The following is an 18833-nucleotide window of genomic DNA, read 5'->3' as shown; positions in this document are numbered from 1 at the left end:
CTGTTTATGGTTTAGTCATGCTGTGGTTATGTTCTACAAGTCACGTAAGCCATTTAAATCTTTCACGGCACAGACTAAGTAAAAGGTTTTTGAGCAAATGTGGTAAGCTCAAAGAGAAAGTTAGTATTCTTTAGGTGATGGATACCAACCAACTTTGAGCATGCAGTGATTAAAACTGCTGCTTCCCATTGATGAGTTTGACAATTGTTGGTTACGTTTTTTTAATCATGATGCACAGAGCCGGACTCTGTGGTTGGCCTGTGGTGCAGCCCAAGGTTCGAGCATGTTACTTCATAAGAAGGGGAGACTGATGAGCCAGTGCGTGACAGCTGTGCCAATCAACCCACCCTGACTCTGCTCCCTGAACCATCCTGCCCTACCTCTCCCTCCTGCAGCTGAGTCAAACCACACTTTTAGAAAGATTCAAGAGGTCAAAGTATTCAGCAGTCTTAGAGGAAAAAATGATCTTTTCTTAATACCCAGTTTAGAAACCACTGATGTCGATCAGCTTCCTGCTGCACGGTTTGATTCACCACAGTGAGGTTTGATACTGAGGAAGATGGAGGAAAACCACTCAACATCAGTGGATTGAATTTGCCATAGCTTTTTCTTTCTTTCTTTTTTTTTTTACCAAGCAGCCTGTGGTGAGGTCTTAAACAGTGAATGGCTTATCCAAAGGTCAGCCACTACCTATGCATAGAAACGAAGTATGAGACATATTAATTCATGCTCACGTGCACCATTTTCCATCTGGATGGAAGAACGTCAGGCTTTTAAACACCCCATAGAGCGGCTTTCTTAATTCTTCTGCCAGTGTTTTCATCAGAACTGATAAACATGAGTAACTTAGTAGGTTGCATCAATCAATTCATTCCATCAGACTGATTTATCGATTTATAAGAATCAATTAAACTGTTACACTTAAACTCCAAAAGGTCAGAAAGGTCTTAGTGGCCTGAGGCCGCTGCTAACAAAGTTAACTCAGAGTTTTTTGGGGTGTTAAACTTACTCAACACTTTATTATCCCAATGCTGTGTTAGCGCTGGAATATACATAATGTTACACTTGCAGGACTTTCACTTTTCACAGTGCGATGTAGTAAAATAAAATATAAAAAGACTGTAAAACTATAATTGTATATTTTGTCTGTCTGACCCAAAATTATCTGAGATGAAATACACAAATATGTATAAATTACCATTAAATTTTAATGATTCCCAAAAAGGGATACAGCCAGCCTCCCGGGGCACAGTAATAGACCAGCAGAAAGTGATACATAAGGAGGAAACTGAAGAATACTTTGAAATCAAAGGCTCAAAGCCGAGGTGATCTCAGTGGTCAGAGCTTTGAATGTTGTTGCCATATATCACCTCTGGGCTCTGCACTTTGCTTTGAGAACTTCTGCAAATGTATTCTAGGGAAGAATTTTCCATGACTGCAGCCATCTTTCTCCTTCTAAGTCACCATTTAGCTTTCTTATCCTCCCACACACATATTGTATTTGAAGATACCCGTGGCTGCTAGAGGCCCGCTGAAGCAATTATTGCTTTATTTATTTATGACAGAAGTTGTAGATTAACTTTTGAATCCTTCGCACCATTTACAGCATTTAAAAGTCAGCTGAAAAGGAAAAAAAGTCAAGCTTTTTCTCGACTTTCTTTACTAATGAGTCTTATTTTCCACTGTATCAAATTTCCATCTCTCACTAGCTTCTCCTACAAACTCAGCTTCAGTTACATTCCCTTGTAATATCCATCTGTAACCTTGTTTCCCCTCCACCTTTACTTTATTTGTTTCCCATTTTTAGTATTGTGGACTCCAGGCAGTTTCTGTTATTAGTTTCTTCCAATTAGGGTAATCTGGAATAGTTTAATAGCATTATAATGGTGTTTGCACTTGTCCCTAGAGCAAAAGCTGACAGCTTTACATAAATATGTGCGGCCTCCTAGGTTCAACATCTGTTTAGATTTCTCTTTTGTTGCACATTGCACACTATCAAAACATGACCACTGTGAAAGTAAGCATGCATCATTATGGTAAATTTAGAATATCTCCTTTTTTGTGTCCGCAGGCTCACTTGCGCTCGGTGGACGTTAAGATCCTGCAACAGCTGCTGGCGGTGCACGAGGGCATCGAAGCAGTGAAATGGCTGTTTGAGGAGCGCAGCACACTGACCAGCCGCTGCAGCAGCCTCACCAGCAGCCAGTACAGCCTGGGGGAGGGACCCGACACCTCTTGGAGAGGCTCCTGGAGCAGCTTGCAGGACCCCAATGACAAGCTAGACAACATCTCCATTGGCAGCTACCTGGACACGCTGGCAGACGACATGGATGAGTACTGCCCTTCCAGCTCCGAATCCGTCATCTGCTCCACCACACCTCTAGTTTCGGAGGCTACTGCTGGGGGCCGCATGGCGGGAGGCTCCGTGGCCACAGCCACTGCAGCGGTGTCAGGGCCCGTGTCAGGGCTGAAGTCTGGGTCGAGTGCTGTGGGAAGTGAGAATGGTACTGGGGTTGGAATTATTCCAGAAGTGAAAGGTGGACCTGGGAATGTTGCCATTGGGAAGGGAACTGGAGGAACTGAAAGTGGGAAGCCAGCAGCTCCTGGCAGCTCTCCACAAGCCAAGTCTGAGGGCCTCAAGCAAGGTGCTCCTATCTGGACCAAGACTGCAGAGACAGATAAGGGAAGCCCCATGTTTAAGGTCAGTACTCCAACGCAAGGCCTTAAAGCTAATGGTGTCCTGGAGAAATCAACCACACAAAGAGGCAGCCCGACCCGCACCTGTCTCAGTGAGAAACTGGCAACCAGCCAGAGCCCCAAAGTTAAACCTTACAAAAATGGAAAGATTGACTTGAACACGTGCAAAATGAATGGCAAAATGCATCTGGAGTACGACGCCCACTGGCGCTGGGTGCAGTCGCAAGAAGATGTGACGTTTTTGTAAGAAGGATAATCACAGAGAGGGACTAAAGCCACTATTGAACACTCCCTCTGCAACATCAAAACCCAGATCACTAAAGATTAAAAGAAGAGTGCACTGCTGTTGTGAAAGGCACATAATGGGGCTTTCCCCGGTGAAAGACACTGGGTATGAGAGACAATTACCTGTTTCTTCTTTTGTTCCCTCCTGTAACTGCACTAACTTCCTATAAAACATTGATGTCAGTATTAAGGGATTTTGGACCATATATAGCCAAACAGGGGTGCCTCACAAAATCAACTTTAAAATCCTGTGTCACAGATTTTCCTCAGGGTCTTTTTAACAATCCCTGATATTATTTCAGTTTCTTTTCTTTTACGTTATTTTGTTTTCCTGAAAAATAAAGCACAGTGAGACGATCTGCCAGAGAGATGAAACACGACTTCAGATGGTTTGACACGTACTTTATCGGCAAGTCAAAATTGAAACTTTGCCTTGACTTTGACTTTTTAAAAATAATCTAGGAACAATATTGCCACCAATATATTAATTCTGAACCTTTACAAAAACTAGTTATTATTAGTTACTTTGTATAATCAATTTAACATTTTGTGGATTCTGTATGAAAGTAATTCCCAACTTTCTATCTTTTATCATCTTCAAATGAAAGATTATTCAGTTATGGTGATAGTTTCTGGGTAATAAGGTAAATGTAGCTGTGCCAGACGATAAAAAATGTACTCCTGGACTAGTTTGTAGAGGTATTAGAGCAGAAGATTTAATGAAATATATAGACAAAAGTATCGGGCCACAGTCTCCTAATCCTTCAGGTGTTTTTAGTTTCATTGTTCTAACTCTATAACATCAAGCACCTAACCATGCAGTCTTCCTTTACAAACATTTGTGAAAGAGTGAGTTGTTCTAAGGAATTCAAGCATGGTACTGTAACAGGATACCACTGTACCACTGTTGCAATACGTCAGGTTGTAACACGAAAGTGTTTGGGAACCACAGCAACACAACCTCAAAGTGGTAGACCACATAAAGTTACCAACTGCTAAAAGTGCACCTGGTATAAAAGTCACCAATGCTCATCTGACTCAGCAGTTGCAGACTTTCAAACCTCCTGTGATATTAACATCAGCACAACATCTGTGTGCCAGGAGCTTCATGGCATCATTTCAATGTCTGAGCAGCTCCTGTTGGTGTAATGTGTGGGTGGGCCGGTACTTTTGCCCATATTGTGTGTATTTCACAAATCAAAAGCAAATGTGTGATGAGAAATAACCAAAAGTTTTGTGTATTTAACTCTTTTGTTTCTTCTGAGCTCTTCAAATTTACCTCAGGGCCCATTTGAAGGGGCCTGACCCTGAGGTTGGGAATGACTACCGCACTCCACAAACAACAGCTTTTATGAACCCCAGTGTACTGCATATAAGATAGTAGTAGAGTCCGTTCTCACTCCCGACGCATAATATACTAACGATTTGTCACGTCCCGAGGCGTTCCATGGAAACGCGAAAGGTGACCTTCCGCGTTTCTAAGCTACGCGCCAGATTGTGCGATTTAAACAAAATAAACATACATATGTAGAGTCATTCCAGACAGTTCTCATGTTTTCCAAACCCATAATATAGGGACGTGTTGGGCGGCCGAAAGCATAATATACTGACGATTTGTCACCTAGTGTTACGCTTTGGGAGTGAGAACGTGTTGAGCAGTAATAGAGTAAAATCAACCTCTCATTGAAATCCTAAATAAAGATTGCTATATTGATCCTTGTTTATTGATAATATATCACTACTCTTCCGGTGGTTAATGACCGCCTTATTGTTTCAACAAAAAAATTGAGAAACAATATGATTTTCTCCCCAACTGTTTATCCCCAAACACTTTCCTGATCAGCACTAGAAAATATGTCAAATTTGCAATAGAAGACGAAGCACTGACATAAAAGTTTAACACATTAAAAAACAAAAAAAGTGCCAGTGATAGCATTTGTGTCTTTGTGAAGCTAATCCCTTCAGTGCGTTACCAAACATGTGCACGATTGTATAGTCACTGAGTTGTAGTACAGCTACTCTGTGCACTGGTTAGTCGTGACTGGTTATAGGCAAATCTTGACTTTGGATGAAAATCTTTCTTCTGTTTTGACAATTACGCTAACCTGTATTAGTTTTCTTTAAAGCAAATGTTGTGCCTGATTGGTGTAAACCTTAACTACATATGCCTGTTTGTTCCCTGAGATGACTGCACTGTTGTGATGATAATCTTTTATTAGTTTTGCCTCTCCGTGGGCTTTGCTTGCATGTACAAATGGCTAGACCAAAAGTCTGTGTGCTATTCAGTATCGACTGGTAAATGTGTTATGCTGGCTGGGTGGATATTGCTTGCCCTGTGCTGACATCTTTATTGGTTGATTTGTGAGCAGTACGCGGAAGACTGAACACAATCAGTGAAGAAAAGCAATATTTCCTGAAGGCTGTCTGCTGGCTTACATAAGCAGCCTCTTCTCAGCAACTGAAATTTAATAATACTGTCTGATCTTCAATAGATAACAGTGCTACTGATGAAGGAATTGTTGTTCTGTTTTTTTTATGTGCATGTGCGAGAGAAAGACACAGCCAGCCTCCCAGGTATGAATAAGAATAGATGAGTCCCAAAGGATCGCAGATTTTTTCAGCTTACTCATCACAATGTAACTACATCGCTCACCAGTCTGCAGTTATTCATGTTAATGGTGCAGGGATGGTGCAACACATGTGGTAAATGGAGGGGAACATATTACATAATCTGTCCAGTTTCTTTCAGTGTCTGGAAGTGTTTGAAACTATTAAATATGAGTGTTGATAAAATATGAGCTTTGATACTGGTTCCAAAACAAATGGGCATTTTTCATACTTTCTGCACATTTCAGTCATCTTGGTTCCATAACAACATAACATTTCGTTTTTCTTTGAAACAACCAGATGACTATTCACGCAGCCATTTTGTGTCTGAATGGTCACAGATTCTATTTTCACATGCCACATATGCAGTTTGGGGCTCAGATACACGAGAGTTAGCTTCTCATTTCACTATTGCTAGCTATAAAATTTTTCTGCACTGACCATAACACAATGACTTATTTATTTTGGAAAAAATATCAAGTAAGGAGGAGTTTAAAAATGCACATAGGAAGCTACATAAAGGCTCAGTTGCACAGGCCTCAAGCCTCCAGCTCCTTGCAATTCCTCTTGTAGTTAGCAGGCTCCTGCAGTTGTCCATGGTTTGTATGGAAGACACAGACTGGTCTGCAGTTAGTTACTTAACCACCAGTGGTAGGGAAACTAAAAAGTGCCATGGAGCCAGGATACTGAGAATGCTCACCTTCAAAATAAAAGCTTTGCCTTATCGCTGAAACCAACATGTGACAAAAGGGGCAACTTTTACTTTGGAGGTGAACAGTATTGTGTGTGTTGCACTGTTCAGTACTGCTCAGCAAGCAGCAAGTGTTTGCAGACAAGTTGGCATTTCACATGCAAATTAGAGGTAACCATGGCGGTCTGCATGTGACCAAAGTAATCGCAAGGTTTTAAATGCAGCAGCATGTGTCTCTTTGCAACCAATTTAAAAGCAACATCAAGCAACCTTGTTCAACCATTTGTCAAACAGTCAGGCTATAGACTTTATATTCCGATGACCCGAGGAACTAGCCAGGCTCTAGACCTGCGTAAGTGCAAATTTAGCAATAAATGTTACTATGAAACACCCATTTTTCTTGGTTGTCAGCAAGTGGTCTGTAGGCCTGTGTTACTGAGGCCTTGGATAATATTGGCTGTAGATGCTGGAGGTAAAATTTCATGACTAACTGTCATAGGATAATAATAAAGAGTAAACGTGCAAGTTGTGACCTGAGCTTTTGTACGTAACCTGCTGCCAGTCAGTGTCACTTTAGCTAGATAGGACAAGTTTGCTTTCTGGTAGAAGCTCTATTTTCGTTGACATAATTTAGAAAAGACAGATTCTAGATTAATGAAATGATATGTGATAAAATAGTCTATCTGGCTCAAATCTTGGATACAAAATTCTCCCAAGTGTACTATTAGAAAAGAGAATGTGATGACTTGGCGTCAATTACCTCCATCCTAATTTAATCATGTTCTTAAACTCAACAGCTCCATTTGTTTTAGCCACTGAAGTGTTTCCTCTCTCCTCCTGCTTTTTTTTTCATCCTACTTTCCACCACCACACTGGTTTCATGGAAATGTTCAGTCAGTGCCAACACACATCATGTGCACACAATGCCTTCTCACTGAAGACAGCACCATACAGCCGGTAAACAGACACAGTGACTGTAGGCTAGTCCTCGAGACTAGGGAGGAAAAGTGAGATGAAGCTCAACCTTGAACTGACTGTGAAGATGTTAAAAATCCCATCTTTTTTATCCCTAAAGCCAAGCAGAGCATCTCTCCATCTCAGGATAGTTACTTCAGCCATGGTATATCCTCCAACCACAGTATAGACATGAAGTCATTTGAAACCATTTCCCTTTTTAACATATGCTGGCTGTAAAGCTATGCAACATGCCAAAAAAATGTCTGCTCCGCTAGTTTGTGGTTTTTTTTCCAAATTAGCGGAGGCATATGGGGAAAAAAAACTACGTTTAGTTCAGGGAATGAGCCTGTAAAACACATTATATGAAGCTATAGTGTGTCTTTCTGAAGTTATACTCTGTCCTCTAATGGTTTAATGTGTTTTCACTGGGCACAGTTGGAACATTTGGAAAATGGACGATGTTTTAAACCTCTCCTTGGCAGAGAGTGTTGACAGTTTAGGTGCCAGGGGGAGCTGCTTGTGATCTGACTGTTTTTTAAAGTGAGATGATAACTGCTGTGTGCATTAGCAACAATGGAAGTGTTACTAAGGTCTGAAAATCTTGTGAAAAATACTTTTAATCTAGAATGAGAGAAATGTCCTCTTTCTTTCTAGAATTTTTCATAGGGTATGACGGTGAACAACACTGGGCAGATCGTAAATCCTTCTCTTCTGCTCTCTCTGTGTCCAAGATTTATCAGATGGCCGGTGCGCGACGTGTTTGCATTGGCTTCAGGTGCTTTTGGCTTCAGAATACCTCCTCTGGCTATTCTGGGTGCAAGACAAACAGTGTGATTACATAGACGAGCGGATACCCACATGAACATGGTTGCCATGACAATGAGGCCAAGCAGGCTTGAGCTCTAGTGGCTACATAAAACAATGTTTACTGCAGTGCCAGTAACAGCATAGCAGTACAGTCTAAATGAAAGCAGGTGAGATAAAATCTGTGATAAATGCAGACAGCAGATATCCAAATTATTTGACCGTAAGGTCAGTTCATAAAAAAGTATCAAATGTAGTTAGTAACAATGTAAAAGATTTTTAAAAATATGATACTTTTTAAGTGATTCTGTTTTAGAACTCATTTGTAATCCAGTCTGTCGAGTACCAGTGACAGATTACATGTGACACATGTCGGCAAAAATAAAATTCAGTATCACCCATTCATTGCTCTTCTATTACTTTAAAAATGATAAGAATTCTGCATTTTGGGGGGAATGCTGCAGAGGAAATCGCTCATTTCTTTTTTTTGACACTTCCTGCTTCACCCTTGGTATAAAGCTCAGCTATCCTCTCTTTCAGCCACCTAAAATTCTCCCAAGAGGCCTTTTGCTGCCATTTTTTACCCATTTTTGAAAAGTGAGAAGGCAAACTGGTGTGTCTCTCTGGAGGCAGAGTCAGGGGATAAACAGTGAGCCGAGTGCACAGCGTGCAGCTAAAAGGAAGCTTCCACTCCCAGAGTCCTGCTGTTTTCTTCCTTCCTCTTATGCATACACAACACCCAAGCACAATTTATCCTGGGACTGATATGGGTCTCTAGACAGCTGACAGCATTTCCTTCTTTTAAGGTTCTTTTATATTTTATTCTCATGTTTCTGTGTATTTGTTCACATCTCAGAATGTTCAAAGTAAATGGAAGGGAACTGAATCAAACTCTGCTGGGTGCATGCTGGGTGCTGACCCAGGTCCAAAACCTAACTTAGGCTAAACAAAATCTAGAGGATTAAAAGACAAAAGCCAGAGAGACTGACTGCAGTTCAGCTGAATCAATAAAGTTAAGCTTTATTTTGTTATGCAATATGCCTTCTAGAAAAAATGTTTGTCTTTTTTTCCTTGTAAAGTCAAAATGTTCAAAAATTAACAGATTATGTTTATTGATGTGGGCGATATATATCATGAAGTATGTAAATTATACGAGTGTGTCTAATAATTAAAGCTATTTTAAATGTTTGGTTCGTGCTATCATTGCATTTTATTTAGAGCATTTTGAAGATCACAGTCATATAACGCTGTTTTCCCTGAACACTCATTTGGGATCAATTTGAGAAAACTTTTCAGTTTATCAGATTCCACCAATGAGAGCAAACTAACTGGAAATTCAACACCAGAATCTCCCTGATTAGCTGCTATTTCAGCTTAATGCAAACTACTGAGTGCTTTCAATAGTGGATTCCTGATCAATATTTAGCCCGACCAATGAGTGCAGCGAATATCCATTAGCACTCAAAGCATTCATGGACTCCATTCTCAAGAATGTCATCGACCACAATACTGGTATCCATGAAACCACCAATACTTAATATATGCATAGCTCTGTAGATGCACTGATATGTAACACACAAGAGAATCTTAGACATTTCAGCTTCACCTAAATACCAACAGAAGATACCTGCATTTGAAGAGCGAAGTTCATTACTACATTAGACTGTGATGTCACAGGCCTAAACATATTGTTCAAGGGTAGAAAGCATAAAGAGTGTATACGTGCAAACATCAGCCCATACCAGAATTCAGTTTGTGTTTGTGGCAAACCCATTTATTTCCATACATCCATTCATTCATTTTTCTAACTGCTTATCTGAATCATGATCATGAGTAATGACGGCCAGCAATAACTCACAGCTGTGGGAGAATAAACTTTGTAGATCCCATCAAAACTCCTCTAACTATATTTTTTCCCATGGACCATGTTTACTAAGAAAGTCTTTCCGAGCTAGATCATGGATAAGGGAAGGCTGGGAAACAATATAAGCTAGCATCGACAATAAGATGGTATGCACAGACACAGCAGTGCTAACAATGTCCGTGCAGACATGCAACAACAACTGCTGGTGAACAGCATAAAATCAAGAACTTTTAGTATATGAAGAAATAAATTAAAAGTATTGGTTGAAAGAATGCTGGCCTCTTGATGGCACCAGATAAAAAGGAAGGTTTTACAAAAGGTGTGAAAAACGATCCTGAAAAAAATAAGGGGGGGGGGGGGAATCACAGCTGCTAAAGGGTCAAGGCACAAAAGCCATTACTATGATTTTAGGGGGTGTCAAAATGATTATGTAGTTTTAAATTGCTTCATAAATCAGCCAGTTCAACATATATGAATCCACAGGGATGTATGTATGTAGTCATTTATTTAGAAATCAAGTATTCTTCTAGTTTAGGTCCACCAGAGAGGACAGGGATGTAGTCTAACAGCAACCTCTGAGCTCCTGTTTGCTGAACATGTTTAGCTGAGTGGATTAAAATGATGGTAGTTGTGTGTTCTCAACTGATGTAAATGTAAATGTTAAGCTAACAGACTGAGGTGATGTTAGCGAGGTGTGACGATGCACACTGGGTTGGTGAGCACTGAGACACCCAGCTGCCAAACCGCGGAAGTAGATAGTTAAAAGTGGAGCTTGTCTAGACCAACAAAAAATCCCTTTAAAACCTTTAAGAACTTTAAAGCTTATTAAAATATTTTAAGCTTCTTTTGTCTACGTTTTTTCAGTGTGTAATTTCCCTATCAAGTTTGTCCACTTTTTTTGCACAATATCGATTATACTAAATAAATAAATATCTTATTAGTTTCAAGTATCACTTAAGTGCTCAATGGGTGCAATCCACGTACTATAATGTACTAATAATGTAATATTTACATGGTGATGACATTCTAATATCTTTGCAGATGTGTTTACCTTTTTCAATACTGTATACTTAAAAATAAAATAATTAAATTCAGATATACTCATATCAGCCTTCCGCGCTCACACAGTAATTCTCACACCAACTCTCGCACGTCTGTGGTGCTTAAAGTTAATATCTACAAGGATAGCGCGTGTAATCTGTTGGGCTGTGTGGTAAAATTCCATCATGAAAAAGAAAAATGCACAAACGGGACAAAAACATCCACAGAACCACCTATTAAAACCTCTAATTCTGACAAACATGTACATAATTAGAAGTGAATGTACGGTATGCCTGAGAGTTTGCACGTTAAAATTTCCCTGGTAAGTAATAAAATCATTGCTCTCTCGTCCAGAGAAACCAAAGCTGTGTTGATGACGTGGAGCTCTTACGGGCTGCTGCCAGTTTCAGTGTCAGCCATTGATTTTCCCTGTACAGGAGACAGTGGTTTCGTTTGGAAATGCACATGTCTGCTAATTGAAGCAGGCAGTGTTTGCGGCTGGTGTTTGTCTGTGTCAGCAAGGACTTTCATTTTACAACCTACAACCACAAGAAGCCCCACAGATCCACAGATGCTTAGAAGGCTGTAGAGAGGCAACTTTTAGCTTGCAGTCAATCAACTGATCGTGTTAACCTGTATTCAGAGCACTGACACGGTCGTTGTTTTTTTCCACTTGAGCATGTTTTCTTCCACAGTGGGTGACTAGTGTATAGACTGCACATAGATGATGTGAGATGCCGGAAATAAGGAGGACTTCCTGCTTACATTGTCGTGCTTAAAAAAGAATCTTCTTAGTATATTGTGTTTGTTATCCTGCTGGACACGAGAAAGTTGTTACCACAGTCATTTTAGAATAAAGCTAGAGCCACAAGGCTGTTAGCTTAAACACTGAAACAGAGGGACATAACAGAATCTTCCCTCAGCAAGGAAATAACTCAACTACATAACTCCTCCTGAAATTAAGATTACTGCTACTTCAAGTTTTACTTTTTCAAGTTCCATATTTTTATTCCTGGACTCTGCTAGAGTATCTTTGCATGGCTCACAGTTCAACAGAAATCGTATTTATTTTATGCCAGGTCTTGTTTCAGCTCACCGTCCTTCCCCTTGCCTTTGATCTTTCTTCTGATTGGCTGCCCCTCTTAAAACACGAACACGAAACATCCCACTGATATCACATAGAGATGAGTAGGAGGCTGTTGGAAGCTGATTGTTTAAGCCTCAGCATTTGGATTTGCTTACATGGACTACTTGTACATACAATGATGTCATCACCTGGACATTAGACATGTTTAATGTGTGCATCTACCTTTTGTAACATAAAATAAGGAAAAGCATAAAACATGCTCTACAAACTTTGTAAAAGCTGTTTTCCTGTTTCATTTGTTAAAATTGTTTTATTTTTCAGCTCATGTCGTCTCTAAACTAACTTTCTTTCTCATCAGAAATATATGACGGTAGTAACGGGTAACGAGAATCCATGATCCACATTTCCCCAAATCTTTTAATGCTATATGGAAAAATGTTTGCAATCAGAACACATGAATAACAGATTGACAACTGCACACTGTTAGTATATGTCTCTCATTCCAGTAATAATACTATTTTTTTAAAATAATATCAGTAAATAAATTAATGAAGTTATGATGCTTTCTGACGGATAGTGCATGATTTTTTTATTATTTCTGTCAGCAGACAGTGATTTCCGGTTTCTATCCAGTGAAAACTGTCCAGTCCTGTTATGTCAGGAGTATAATCTGAATTAAAGATAATAGTTATAATGACCCACAGATCCCAGCCACACAGCATCACCAGTGTCCTCAAGCACCACTCGATTTCATGACAGCAACCATTCAAAATACTTTCAATCTTCCAAAACCAGGGAAAAAAGCCCACAAAGTTTCCCTTTTTTCCCACTCAGCCACAGTGCGGTGTGCGAGGAAACCACAGATCAAGACTGCTTCATCTTTTCAAACCCAAAAAGTAAAATATATTTATAAGTGAGAGTAAATAAAATACTGATTTCTAAGTAATTTATCTACTCTTACATGAAGACAGAAAGAAATCTGCCCATTTTATTGTTATTATTCTATTTTGACTCCTACACTCACTGCAGGTTAACACATTATACCTTTCATTTAAAAAAAAAAAAGTAATCCGCTTGTTATTCCCCATTCTGTATGTGTGATCTTTTAGTTTTATATCCACTCATGTCTTCCTGTTAACTACTACTTGGACCCTGTGACAGTTTGTTAGGACGTTTCCAGATGCTGGAATGTGCAAGGACGTCCCACGAGCTGTTTGCTACTGTTGAGTGTTTTTCCTGCAGAAATCTCTGGGCTCTATGAGACACCAAGGGAAGAAAACAAAGAGGCAGAATTAGGCTGTGGTGTTCCCACAAAGTGACGTAAACCAGAATGGGTCAAGGTCACCAGAGGCCAGCTATTCAGGAACTATGGTTCATGCTTCTGATGGCTACACAAAGATTTTGCAGTGGAGTAACTCGTTACATGGGATGAGGCCATCTGTTTTGTGTTAACGTCCCTGTGTGTGTGTGTGTGTGTGTGTGTGTGTGTGTGTGTGTGTGTGTGTGTGTGTGTGTGTGTGTGTGTGTGTGTGTGTGCATACTCTGCAGGTTGCTCTTGCTGTTGTTGTTGTTTTGTCATTCCATGAAAAGATACAAGAACAGTGACAAAGAATGTAAATATGATATTACTTTGTGGTCATCTGATTGTAGGAAACACGGACAGGCAGAGAGCTGTAATATTGGACATTTCTTTCATTAGACAGGCTTAAAATGTGTTTTACATAATAAATATTCCCTTCATGAATGTGCATACAGGCTAACATGATTTGAAGTTATGGATAAATAAATAAGCAGTGGACTGTTCTGGGGGGGGGGGTCAGTTTATACTCTGTAATGAAAAATGTCAAACAAAAATAAATAAAAGAAAATGAATGGTTCATATTTCACATTTTGCTTTAATTTTCAGAGATGTTAACTGATAATTACCATCCATTTCTTAAATACGTCTTATTGTGTTCCGGTCTTTTGACGCAGAGTTTTGAGTAGACTTTAAGTATATCTGTTAAACTTTAAGCTTTTATTTTCAAAGTAAGTGAAGTAAGGTCGAGTAAAGGTTCCCAGGACAATATGAGCTAAGGACATTTGCCGAAAAGGAAAAATTGCACATTTTTTTAGGAACACAAAAAGTATATTTTTAAACAGCATGTTTTTTGGTTTACATAGTTTAGTCCCCCCCTGTCCACGTAGCTCCATCAAACCCTAAGCCTAAGCCTTTTTAATGGAAATACTAAATTAACACTATCAACATATTGGAAATAAAACTGCCTATCCCTAGCCTGGTAGAGGAGTTTAAATGTGCAAAAGTGAGGCTTGAGATGTCACTCACGGACTTCCGGGACCCCATAGTGAGAGTCACTGCTCCCACCCTAGCAACGGGGAGGAAGTGGACCTCAGCCACATCTGTGCTACAGGCCAAATCTGCTCTTCAGCATCGTGACGTGATGGGTCATGTCCAACGGGGCAGAGGAGGATTTGGTCTTGGAGCAGTAACGCCTCTGTGGCAACAGGCATACAGGCATCTGTAACCGAACGTGGAGGAGGTGGGAAGACAGGAGGAAGCAGCCAGACATGCTAGAGCCATAGCGCTGGCCAAGCAGGGTCGCTGGATGAATTGGGAGAGTGTTGAAAAGAGGAAACTCTCATCGAGTGAAATCTGGGGAATGGAGTCTAATAGACTAAGTTTCATCATCCGAGCGATATGTGATGTGCTACCTTCCCCAATAAATCTGCAGATGTGGTTCGAAAGGACCCAGCCTGCCCCATGTGTATAGTCCCAGCCACACTCAAGCATGTCTTGGTTGGTAGTAGGACTAGCCTTAGTCAGGGCAGATACACATGGAGACACAACCAGGTCCTCAGGTGTCTAGCCGAGAAAGTTGAGCGCAAAAGAAAATCCATTAACGCTCAACCTTTGACGAACCAAGACGAACGTCAGTTTTCATCAACATTTGTCCGGGAAGGAGACAAACCTGGGCACACTGAAGGTTGCTAGGGATTGGCAGATGCAAGTGGACTTGGATCAGAGGCTAATTTTTCCCACAGAGATCGTAACAACTACTCTGCGACCAGACCTTGTCCTTTGGTCTAACTCCCAAAAACTTGTGTATGTCATTGAGCTGATGGTACCGTGGGAGGAAGCAATTGAGGAAGCATTTGAGCGTAAGAAGCTGCGGTATGCCAACTTAGCAGCTGAGGCAGAGGACAGAGGCTGGAAGGTGTGCCCAGTGGAAGTGGGGTGCAGGGCTTAGAGAGATTTGGATCAGAGGACAGGCGCAACAGCAGGCTATAAGAGAATTGGCTAACACTGCTGAGAGGACCAGTCACTGGCTATGGCTAAAAAGGGCTGACATCACTTTGGCAGCTAAGGCAGTCAGCTAACCGTGATACACATGCCCAGGATTGATCGACCCGTGGTGGGCCTGCCTCAACAGGGGGCGTCAAAAGGGTAAAACATAACATTAGAAGTTTAGCTGGTTAACTGATGCAGCTGTCTCAGGGCCTCCTGGAGACTGTGCAGTTAACCTCATGGTAGTGAAACTAAAAGGAGGAATGAAAGAATAGGAAAGAATGTTCCGCTCTTCTCCCCTCTGCTCTTCTTCCCTTTTCTGGGAAGCAGTGGGGAGGTAGAGCGTACAGCCCGATGAGGTGTGAGAAGCCAGATTCCCCCTTCCGGCTCTCCTCTTTGCTCTCTCCTATCTTATCTTACTTACTTGTCTTACTTCTCTCTATCACCTTTTCTGTCCCTTTAAAGAAATGAGGCTCCGTAAATGTTAAAGAGTTAAGTATTTCTCACTTGCAGTGAATAGACAGAATAAAATATAGAAAACTAAACAGCAGAATGAAGAAGAGAAATAACAATTTTAACATAAACCTGCGACACACTCCGGGGCCTGATCAACCCTGGCCTTAGCCTCCTTAGATGAAGGTGTCTAGTGATAATGGCCGAAACACCCGATGAATCCAAGGTCCACTACTGACGATGTGTCCCACATTTTAATATGATAATCTAGATCAGATCTCTAATCACGAAACCTTACCAAGGAAAAAATGCAGATTAGCTTGGGTAAAAGAACAAAAGTTGAGGCACACAACAATGTGTGCCGCTGGTAACGTTTCTGGGCTGCTTTTCCTTATAACAGCCATCCCCCAAGATTTTCTCGATTTAAAGCAATGCATGGTCAGGGATTGTAACATCTAGTCCTTTTACTGAATCAGAATTCCCTAAACATAGATTGTAAAACAAGATATCAAAGGCAGAGTGCCATCCAGTTGCTACATCTGAATGCTAACACAGTGGTGTATTATTATACATTATTATTATTATAAAGCTATATCCTTTAATATAAAGATACTGTTAAACTAAAATATATTATTAGCCTACTGTTAACATTAATGGCATGTAAAAAAAGTGTTTACTTTCTTTACTAGTAAAAAAGAAAATGGAAACACACTTATTAATCATTGTCTTTCCACAGTTTAACGTGTCAGATCTGCATTTTGTTAGCAGAAAACTTTGTAGATACTTTGAGTTCAAGAAATCCTGAAGTATAACATGTCATACTCGTGATGTACAGGTAAATGTAGTGCGCTGTGAAATTGTCTTCTTTCTTCTGTGCAGTATTAGTTTTATAATACTCTGTCTCAGGATGATGCTAAAAAACTAGTTTGGACATATGCTACTTTAACACTGAGCTAGTCTAGTACTAATCTTGCCTAAAGAGACAGATGTTATTACTCCCAACATTAGCTTCTCTTTGATGTCTCCCTGTTGAACTGAGTCTTAAATCTTTTGTCTCACATCCAAAGTCCTGAAAGATCAGGACCCATTATGTCTTAAAAATCTCATAGTACTATAATACTATAATATCTAAACAAAGCACTTTGCTCTGAAACCACAGGTTTCACACCACAGGCTTACTTGCAGTTCTTAGAGTTTCTGAAAGTAGACTGGGACGGAAGTGCAGTTGGGCCCCTTTCCATAGAACCAGCTCATAGTTTGGATTCAGGAGAAAGTTTTTTTTAAGATTAGTCTTGAAATTTTCCTTGTTGCTCAAGTTCATGGTTAGGGATGGATTAGGTGACGGTGAATCATCCATTAGTTAAGCTGCAATGGATTCAGGCTGCTGGGTGTCTACATGTGAGACAATGAGAAACTATCCCTATTCTAATGTGTTTTGTCCACAAACTTTCTTCCCCTTAACCAGTCATGGCAGGTGCCTCAAATATTTTATAGTCTTTACCTTACATACTTTAAGCACCTTGAACCAACTGCTGTTAAATGGTGGAATATAATTAGAAGTGAAATTAACTACTTCACTTTTCCTGTGAGACCTAATAACCAAAGTATAATGTAGGAGTTGTATGACTACACTATTAAAAACAAGTCATAACCACACTGATATTTCTTCTAAATCATGAATGTGTGGGCCTATGAGGAGCAGTGATCTTAGGACACCTTCCAATAATCCATGATAGTAAACAACACACACACACACATACACACACACACATAAAATATAAAGACAAATTAACTGTGCTTATACTGTGGATCCATATTAGCACTTGACTACATATCGTCACGTGTATACCAGTGATCCTAGGGTATTACTCTCAGTGCCCATTTAATTTGGGATTCAAATGAAATGTAAAAACACTCAAATTTGTCTCAGACTGCTGCCCATCTTCATGGAGCAATAGGCTGTCAGCTCCTTGGCCTACAACCTACTCTGTTTGCTCACAGATCAAAGGGATATTTCTGGAGGGGGGAGTCAGAAAATAGGGAACAAGTGCACGGAAGCCTGGGGTGTTGCCTTGCTACATGCCTGCATGGACCCCAAACCAATTAGGGTTTAATTGAGTGTCAGAGTGAAAAAAGGGGGCCATTCAGCCGAGCCTCTTTCACCCTGTTAGCTAGAGACAAGCATGCATTGTGACACACATTCTGACTGATGTGGAGGCATTTCGTTTATTCGACCCACTTATAACAGACAAAGTTGGGTGAAAAGGCTGCCCCAGGTCACTTTCAAAATCTCACGTGCATCTCACGTTTTCGCCTACAAACAAGTGGACAAAAAGGTTTTGCAAAAGATTGGGGAAAATTTGGTTGAATGTCTGTGTGTGCCCTGTGAATATGTAGGGTAACGGTTGTTTTCCACTTCTTCAAAGAAGCAGAATAATGGATCACAATGACAATGAGGATGAGCTGCTGGATGATATCCATCACTTTGACATTTTGGAAGGTTATGATCACGAAAGTCCTGGAATCTAGATGTGCGGTCTGAAACCAGCAGAACTAGGAATATGGGCTATTTAACCGAATTTAAATTACTCTCAGGAGGGGTTGTTTTGGAAGGGGGGCATGGGGAGCATGTTTGTGAGAAGGGGGAAAGGCTAGACAGCCATGTGGCCTCAGTGGACTTGCAATGTGGCTGAACTTTGGCCATTTATAGTTTGGTCAGTGTATAGCAGTCTCAAGTGGGATTACATGCATATTTGACCATGTTATTTTCTGGGACTTTTAAAATGTTCATCCCCACCCACAGAAGATATTACAACAGTTTTTTAGTAAACGTAGTACTGCTTTTCAGTAATGTGGTGTAAAATGAGGGAAAATACAAGAAGTTTCTCTTTGAACTAGAATGTGCAAAGGAAATATTTATGTACGCAATGCATTGGCAATCCGGCACCTCTGGAAACTCTAAAGCGAAGATAAAATTCTTGAGGAATAAAGCATGGTCTCTAGTTCATCTGTAACACCTGCCCTATTGTATCAAGGCTCTTGAAGTTGTATACAGTACCTA

At 40.4% G+C, this 18833-nt stretch overlaps 1 protein-coding gene across 3 annotated transcripts in view; it reads left to right on the top strand.

Moving 5' to 3' along the window:
* The window catches only part of lurap1 (leucine rich adaptor protein 1), a 95745-nt gene that overhangs the window by 10063 nt on the left and 66849 nt on the right, over positions 1-18833 (top strand). For 2 of the 3 annotated variants that reach the window (XM_084910041.1, XM_084910042.1), the window contains exon 2: positions 2072-2701. In XM_084910041.1, coding sequence (XP_084766167.1) covers positions 2072-2701 — 630 coding nt within the window. Of the gene's footprint in view, positions 1-2071; positions 9230-18833 lie in introns of those variants that run through there. The other variant, XM_084910040.1, reaches the window with a different exon arrangement.

This window comes from Perissodus microlepis, chromosome 17 (assembly GCF_051167445.1).
Source record: "Perissodus microlepis isolate ML-2025 ecotype Zambia chromosome 17, ASM5116744v1, whole genome shotgun sequence".
Taxonomy (NCBI): Eukaryota; Metazoa; Chordata; class Actinopteri; order Cichliformes; family Cichlidae; genus Perissodus; species Perissodus microlepis.
This window is presented reverse-complemented; position numbering and strand designations above follow the sequence as displayed.